The 8,709-nt window shown below is 35.0% G+C and overlaps 1 protein-coding gene across 1 annotated transcript; it reads right to left on the reverse strand.

Moving 5' to 3' along the window:
- Positions 1-1,844: 1,844 nt before the first annotated feature.
- On the reverse strand, positions 1,845-3,903 carry LOC149163040 (putative N-acetyltransferase HLS1). The gene is made up of 3 exons (XM_089435913.1): positions 3,333-3,903; positions 3,024-3,187; positions 1,845-2,949 (listed from the first exon to the last, which is right to left on the reverse strand). Exons 1-3 carry the CDS (start codon positions 3,537-3,539, stop codon positions 2,085-2,087), a joined length of 1,236 nt encoding a protein of 411 aa, XP_089292039.1. The 5' UTR covers positions 3,540-3,903; the 3' UTR covers positions 1,845-2,084.
- Between the last annotated feature and the right edge of the window lie 4,806 nt (positions 3,904-8,709).

The following is an 8,709-nucleotide window of genomic DNA, read 5'->3' on the forward strand; positions in this document are numbered from 1 at the left end:
TCCTAGTGGCCTACCAATGGTTAATTTTGACTACATTAACTCTTAACTAGAGTTACAAAATAGACTCTTCTAGAGTCTTTTACATCACAAACACGTGGCTGGCCACTTTTCCATGAATAATGGGGGCTGGCGCGACATCCTCCCGAACTATATGTGTGAAACAGGAAGGTCAACTTATGAGTGGCATAACTTTTGTATACAGTCTCTGATTGACATGATTCTCATGATGTTGGAAAGCTCTCTGTGTGCATAAAAGGGTGTTGCGCAAAAGTAGCAAATTTTTATCCCAAAAAACATCGTTTGATGCCTCAAAACACTCTTAGAAGGTTTTAGACACGGTTTCACCAAACTGGGTCCCACTGGTAAAAAAGGTCCCATGAGTTGATTCCTCCACTTTTTCCACTCCAAATGCATCAAGATGGATGACAAACAATATAATGATAGAATTTGGATCAATTTATGTCCACTGCACTCATCTCAAGCTAGGAAGAGTTTCTTTCCTTGAACACCCTAAGTGGAGATATTAAGAATTAAAATTACTAATGATATAAATTTATTTAAAATGTAAAATTATTAAATATTCAAATAAATAATAAATATAATATAATATTAAAAAAATTAAATATATCTAGTTTATAAATATAAAATTACATATTGTTATAAAAATAATATTTAAGGAGGAGTCTAACTAATAGATGAAATGGTTTAGTGTGATTTCTTCTTCTTTAAAATGTACTTTTGAATGCATAAATAGATTCATCTTGAAAATACAATAATTTTACATGTAATATTATGAAAGATGAAATTATAATCATAAAAATATATGTGCATTTGTTAGATATTTTTGTTTATATTTTGATTTTTTTATTATTATAAAAAATAATCTGATTTTATACAATTAATTATTGTAATTATATTCTTAATAATATTGAAAAGATATAATGACACATATATGCATTGATAAAGAGGTTTTATTCTAAATACTTAAACAAAAGAAAGCATGTAGCCCCCCTAATCAAAGGGGGCTTAAACACCCATGTCATCCCCCTATGACCCCTAGCATAATGTACAATGAGTGGAGATAGTCATACAAAGAATATAACACATACCTAACAAGTAGATTATAAAATAGAAATGGAAATTATGTTAAATCTAAGTGTTTAAATGGAATAATTGTGATCCTCCCACTCAAATTCAAGTGTGATAAATTCAACACATTTAACCTCTAAAATATTGAAACTAAAATGTAGCTCTTTTAAATGATTATATAGTGGAAATACCTTTCCAATTAAGAGAAGTTGTTATATATATAGAAAATAGACATAGGTTATGTCCTAAAACTATTTCTACTTATCTTCCTTAAACTTAAAAAAACAAATTAATCAAACATATTATAAGAGTGTAAGCATACCCCTTATACACCATTAATAACTATCCCTTTATAGACCAAATAGATATAGATATAAATATAGAATAGATACATGTTCAGCTATTTATCTTCGCTCCATATGCCCCCTATTTGAAAAGGAGATGGAGTCTCTCTTACTGTTTACTGGAGTCTTTTGTATACATTATTATGAAAAGGTTGGCGCTGGTGGAATGACCCCTCCGCTAATCCAATAACCTCTTAATCAACCACTCGATTAACAAAATATTTTAGTTTACAAGTATTAATATATTGTGTTAAATAAAAATATTTTATGTTTTTCCTTACTAAATTATTATAAAACGATCTCATTTTTGCAACTGCAATAAACATTACATATAATAATAATAATAATTATAGATAATTAATATACAATTTAATTTTAAAATGCTAATACGAATGATCCACTCGAGGTAGACAATTCTTTTAAATTGACAGACTTCACGTTAAAACTATTTACAAAGTGGTAAAGGTAGTTGTTGTTTTCACAGGGTACCATTATACATTTTTCATGTACAAGGGGTAGGTTTTAACTCTTTCATACATAGGAGTTAGGAGAGTGGAACCCTGAGAGACACCAGGAGCTGAAGAATTTCAAGATTCTCTAGGATCAACCAAGAGCCTAACACCGGGGGCTGACTTGTTCCAATCATATTGTTCAAAATTCTCTAGGATCAACAAAGAGCCTAACACCGGGGGCTGACTTGCTCCAATCATATTCCTCTTCCCCTTCTGCAGATGTAGGAGAAGCAAGCTTCTTGATGCACCAGAGGTCATCCGGACAAGAGAAACAATCCCAGTGGGGGATGTATTGCTTCAACGGGTCACAACCCCCGATTTCGGTGGCGATAAGTTGGCACCCTTCGTCCTTTGCTAAATTATGAGCAAAGCGGAAGAGATGATTCATCAGCTCTCCGCCCCTCGGGCCGTCCGCGTGCACTCCGTACAGAAAAGCCACACCGAACGAGTGGAAGACGTCCGGAACTGACGGGATTTTGAACCAGGGCAACGCCCTATCCAAAAGCCGGGTCGTGGCGGCGTACACACGTGTAGCCATGCGCACCCCTTTTACACACATCTTGAACATCTCCGAAGTGTTCCACACGCTGAGAATAGCCCAAGAAGTAGAACAACCAGGGGTGGCGCCGTAGCTTCCGGGTCGTTGCCATCGCTCCGCCCTTGGGACGGCCACCCAAGTGCCCAGGCTCAGCTTATTGCTCAGCACGGCGTCTATATCTTTGGGGAAGAATTCCGCCGTCCCCATGCATTCCCGGTAGAACCTCTCCGCTTCTGCAACGTCAAGCTTGTGTATGTTTGCTCTATTGGAGATGCGTTTGGAGTGGGAATGGACAGGGTGGGCTAAGAGGGCGGGGGTTCTAAATTTGGTGAACCCACATTTCCCTACGAAAAGATTGAGGCTCGCCTCGTTGTCCTTTTCCGTGGCCATGTAAGCGTAGTCAGCACCGTTTCTTCTGAACCACTCTTCCACAGCTCGAACTAGACTCAGCCCGATTCCCAAACGCCTGCAAAATATTTCGAAAGAAAATTGAATGAGCAGTTCCCAGTTAACATAATAGTTAAAACTATTTAATAGTACCTGTGGGTGGGCGAGACTCTCAGGCCAAGGATGTAAGCTACGTTAGCGAACAACGGTATTTGCTTTTCTCCAGACCGAAGTTGCTGCTTATTCCCGCATACGACTGCCTTTATGGAGCCTCTGATAAGTCCCACCATCTCTCTCTCTGCTCCGTACTCAGCAACCTGCCATAAACATTTGAATGGATTTACTCTCATTCCAGCCATGGAAATCCAGTTTGCTATTGTAAAAAAGTTTTTATTTTCATTTTTAATGCATTTTGCATGCCCAATAAATGGCTACTGAACGTTAAAAAAAGATAAAACGTACCAGCATTATATAAGCAGGACTGTGGCGAATCCTACAAACTGGGTCGCCCATGAGATCTGTGTAAAGGGAAAAACTGTCACTCGGTCCTACTTCACATCGTCTCTCCAACACTTCTACTTTTCTGACATCTTTCTCTGGATCAAATTCTCTGATATAAATGAGCTTCTGGGATCTTTCTTTTCCATCAGTCAAAGTATCCGTCGCCATTACTTACAAATTTGGAGTTTCTTTTTCGCTGGAATGGTTGCGAAGTTCTGCAGTATCTTATCAAGTGAAGAAGTAGCGCTCGATCTGGTTCTAACTTCTCACAACAGACGTAGCCCAGAAATGTTCTGTATATTGCATGAATTAGTTATATATCCATTGTATATATAAATTTACACACACACAGGGTCCAGCAAACTCCATAAAAGACATATACAGCACATGACAGCAGAGCAGATTCTATATAAAACTTAAAAGTCGTATAATATGATTGATATTCGACAAACTTCAAGCTTCCCACGCTTGGTCGGAAGTGTGTAGCAGCCAGCCCAACTTACTTCTCCTTTGAAGAATTGCTACTTGGGCAGCAAGTAGCTGCGGAAAATGAGGCCGGTTTCATGGGTTCTTCATATTTTTTGCCTTTCGAGAACTGCAAATGGCGGCTAGTTGCTTTCTGATTTGTAATATAATAAGCCTTAATAATAAGGTATTAGAGACAAGCATGGCATTAGAGATGATGGCATGCACGTGTAGTAGCACTGCTTAGGCGGCATCTTATTGGCGTACTAACCACTAGCATTGCCAACACCATACTGCAAAGGCGTTACTGGTGTTGGCAGATGGTCTAGTTTGTGGGCTTTCATGTCACGTCGTTTTCATGATGTTGGAGGGAAATTGAATGGAAGGACGGACGGGATACTGAAGCCAAAAATCTGTGTTTAGTTTAATATACATAGAGTCTAGTGGTGAGAAGGATAGGGACCTATGATTTAAAATCAAAGCAAAACTATATTATAGTTTTAGGTAGTGGGGTGGGGAAGAGAATTTGGCCTAGCCACTGCACTTTATTTTTTTCCATTTTTTAAAACAGTTGGTAGGTAATGGAAGGGGACAAGTGGGGAGCAAAGCGAACTCGAGGAACCATTGTTTAGAGTCGTTAGTGGTCCAATCTATTTCCACTCGTTGGGAATCGAAGTATTATTGAGGGTGCAGCAGTGACAAAGATTTAATGAATTGTATAATTATGTGCATCAAATTGTTAAAAGTCACTCTAGTCCACCTTTGCGTGTATTATAAGCCCACTGTCTCAACTTAGATGAGACAAATGGAATCTAAGATGCCCACTCCAATGGAGAGGAAAGTTAGTTTATGGTGTGCATAATCATTAATGAAAACTCTGCATGCTTGTATCACTTCAAGTCAGGCCCTTACTTCCATTCAGATTTGCCTTCTTTTGTCCATTACAGATAAAGGTGGTCCTTAGGATCCTAATTCCTTTGTGGGAAACCCACTATCATGATTCGTAATCAACATTAATCTTTTTTAAATATTAAACTTTTCTTCTCAATCCTTTCTTCTTAAACAATAAATACTAATTTATATGCTAATTATCAGGCTTTATTCTTTTCAAAGATAAAAACCAGAAGTTACTAAAGTGTAATAAAGAAAACACGTTTGTGTCCTAATTACAAGGCTTTATAAAAGTCCAAATTCCATCACTGCTTTTTACTCATGAACTTCGATGTAAACGTTGCGCATTATCCGAAGAAAATAAGTTGAGTCATGACATATTTAACATATAGTCAAAGTGGATAAAGGAGAAAAATAATTACACAATTTATTTGTTGGACGTGTGAAAGGACAAACGTCAATCTGGGTGAACCAATGGTCCAATATGGATTCCAAATATTCTTTTGTTGATGTGGCTTTAGGTAAAATTCGTACAGTACAAATGAACCGTGGAAGCAGGAGTTACCTAGGCTTTAGTCTTATCAATGTACGACTCACCTTTAAAATTGTTTCCAAGTGACAGTAACATTAAACTTTAAGCGTAACATCATCTTTTGCGTGCCCTTCTCTTCTGTCCAGCGCATACATATGGCCGATTCATCGTCTGAATTTCCTTGTCATTTCTCCATGTCCTAAATTTATGTCTGTATCACTTGGTTGTCTATTGGCTTTTTATTTGCATGAAAAAATCTCGGCCAAATTGTCGGCTGTGAAGATTAGGGTTTAAAAGGTACTTATTTCCTTAATAAAATGGTTAATAAATAAAAATATTTATCACAATCTGGTTTTTAGTAAAATATACTTAAAAAAAAATCTTCCTAATAAGATATAATAAAGTTATTTATTAAGGATTTGAAATTTAACAATGTTAATATTTAAATTAAATAATTTAGTTAGACATCCAATTGGTATATGAGATTCATTTGTTAATGGGGAAGGATTTCTCTAGAAATTTGAATTTCTAATCTTTTTTCAAGAAACACATGTGCTTAACCATTAGGCCTACTCAAGTTACACATCATAATATTTTATATATCATAAATCTAGCTACTTTATAATATTTGTAAAGGAACCTCTTACTTTAAATAATATCATATGAATGAAGGTAATATCATCTTCTTTTAAGTAAGTTGGACAAGGTTTTGTATTATTGAAAATAAAGAATACAGTCTGACATATGACTATTGGTTTGCCACTAGGGAAACCAAACTAGTAGCACATATATGTAGCTTTTGATTTTACAATCAATCCAAAATTTGTAACATTATTATAAAATACAAAATCTGATTTGCCACTAGGGAAATCAAACTAGTAACACATATATGTAGCCCTTGATTTTACAACCAATCCAAAATTTGTAACAATATTATATAAAATAAAAAGTCTGATAGGATCAACAAAATTATTCTAACAACTATATCTAAGACTATCCATGGGGGCTTCAACTAATGAACCTCTGACATATCACATGCATCAAGCATACTAAACAATACCCTTAATTTGACTACATATTGGAAAATACCTCTAAAAATCACATTATTTAACCCCCTACCAATATGAACCCAATACACCTTCCCAATTTAAAAAACCCCTATTTTCACTACATATTGTAGGTATCCATTCTTTTATTAACATTTCTTATACTCCTTTATATTTTCTCATTAACTTTGAGCTCCATTTTTTATACCTGCCAATATAAAAACCCTTTACCCCCCTTTATATGCTCAATATATTATGTCATTTTTTCCTCAATATATATCCCCTAATATGAATGCACGTGGTATGGTATTGCTCCCCCACTGAAGCCCCCGTGAGACTATCTTAGATGGCTATAGAACTATTTATTAAAAAGGAAATAGTGACAAAAATATTCAATGTTCAAGTCAAGGGGGAGTCCATCTGAATGGGCTTAGGATCAACAATGTCTTGCTTTGAAGTGGAGAACTCCAAATCAACAAAATCGTTTACCATGAAGGAGACCTTGGTGTTCACTTTCTTAACTTGAAGTTGTAGTTCATCATTATGGAGAAGGATCTATTGTTGTGCTTTAGACCTCTCCATAAGAACCTAAACTTTTATAGTCTTGATCTACCAGTGTAAGTCGATGGTTTGGAGGTATCGAGTATGCCTAGTTCGAGGATTCGCTATGCCATGGACCCAATGTCCTACCTCTTGTACCACTTTCGTATCGAAGATGGTGTGATGTTCTACATGTGCCTCAAGTTCGACTATGTCCATTTCTTGGTGAATTTATTGTGGAATATAAAGAAATTATTTCTCACCTCTCGACTCACATTTTTTCTCTTCATTTATGCTAATATCTCTTGCCTCAATGACCACTAGGTGAAGAAGAAGGATTGGCTCTTGACATAATGAGAGGGTGAGAAAGTTTGGATGAAAGAGGAGTACAAATGAAAAGGATGAGAATAGAAGGGCTAGCAACATCTAGGAAATAGATCGAGGGCCCAAGGAAGAGAATATACTAGATAGAGGCTAGATGTAGAATTGAACCACGCGAAGAAATCCCAAGCAGAGATAGAATTAAAGGAGGAAACTACAACTAAGAAAAACAGGGAAAGCTAGAGAAAAAAGGAGAGACAAATCCTTCTGTGTAAGAAAACTCATTACTGAACAAGCACTCAACTTGGCTAGCACTACCATTTATTTCTTAGGTTTAACATAGATAGGTATAGTTCTTGTTTGTTTTCTATATTTTACATCTTTGCATTTGATTTTTATGATTTGTATCGATTAGCTATTATACTCTATATTTGTGATACTATAAACACTATATTTTTTGGTGGTTCGTAGTTTAGATATTTTAAATTTGTTATATACACATGATTCAATTTGATTTTATACTTTATGTCAATTGTTTTCCCTATATTCTATATTAGTGGTTTTTCTCCATGTATTCACAACTCACAATACAATGTATCAATTGGTTATTGTACTTTGATATTCAACATTTTATAAATACTATATTGAGTAGTATTTTACACTGATTTTTTGGTCCTACATACTTTTAATTCACAGGTTTGGGCCATTTGCAAAATTTTGAGGTAAAAAATGGGTCTCAAAACAAAAATATACAACAAAAATCAACTTTATAATAACTAATAGGATTCAATATAATGATTTCAACTATGGGGGACGATTCACCGTTTTTGGAGTAAAAAGGTAAAAACAATTAAAAATAAATAAATTATTTTTTCAACTCATATTTTCAACTTATCTCTTTATGATTTTACTCAATTTTTGAGCAGGAGAACTCATTGGATGTGGAATTTTTGCAACCAAGGAGTACCATGTTGTGTACTTTTGATGGACCCAACTACATGAAAAAACATGATTGCAATGATGTTTTTTCATGTATTTCACATGTTTCATGTAGTAGGGTCCATTGAAAATATGCAACATGGGTACGCTTTGGATGCAAAATTAAATTTTGCATACAAAGAGTGCTCCCTTTCAAAATTTAAGTAAAATCATAGGGAGATAAGTTGAAAATACGAGTTGAAAAAGTAGTTTTTTTCTTTTTTCCTTCCAAAACTTGATGAGGTAATCTAATCTTATTTTATTATTTCCACTATTATTTTATAGTATTCCTTAGGAGGCCTGTTTTAGAGCTCAAAATTTCTCCAATGATACATAGTTTTACACTCTAAGATGGTATTCTTACATGCCATGTATGCATTGGATTACACCCTTAGATCACATACAAAATTCATTAGGTTATACATTATGAGGTTGTGGTCTTATAAACACTTTGTGTTTGTTGGTTTCTATCCCCTATATTCATTGGTATGTATACTCTATTTTTTGTATTTCAAAATTATACTAAGTGGGGGTGAGGATCAATATAATGACAATTTTTAATTAT

The sequence above is a fragment of the Pinus tabuliformis genome, chromosome 5_2, assembly GCF_031772625.1.
Source record: "Pinus tabuliformis cultivar Carrire ecotype Pingquan chromosome 5_2, CPIR1, whole genome shotgun sequence".
In the NCBI taxonomy this organism is placed as follows: Eukaryota; Viridiplantae; Streptophyta; class Pinopsida; order Pinales; family Pinaceae; genus Pinus; species Pinus tabuliformis.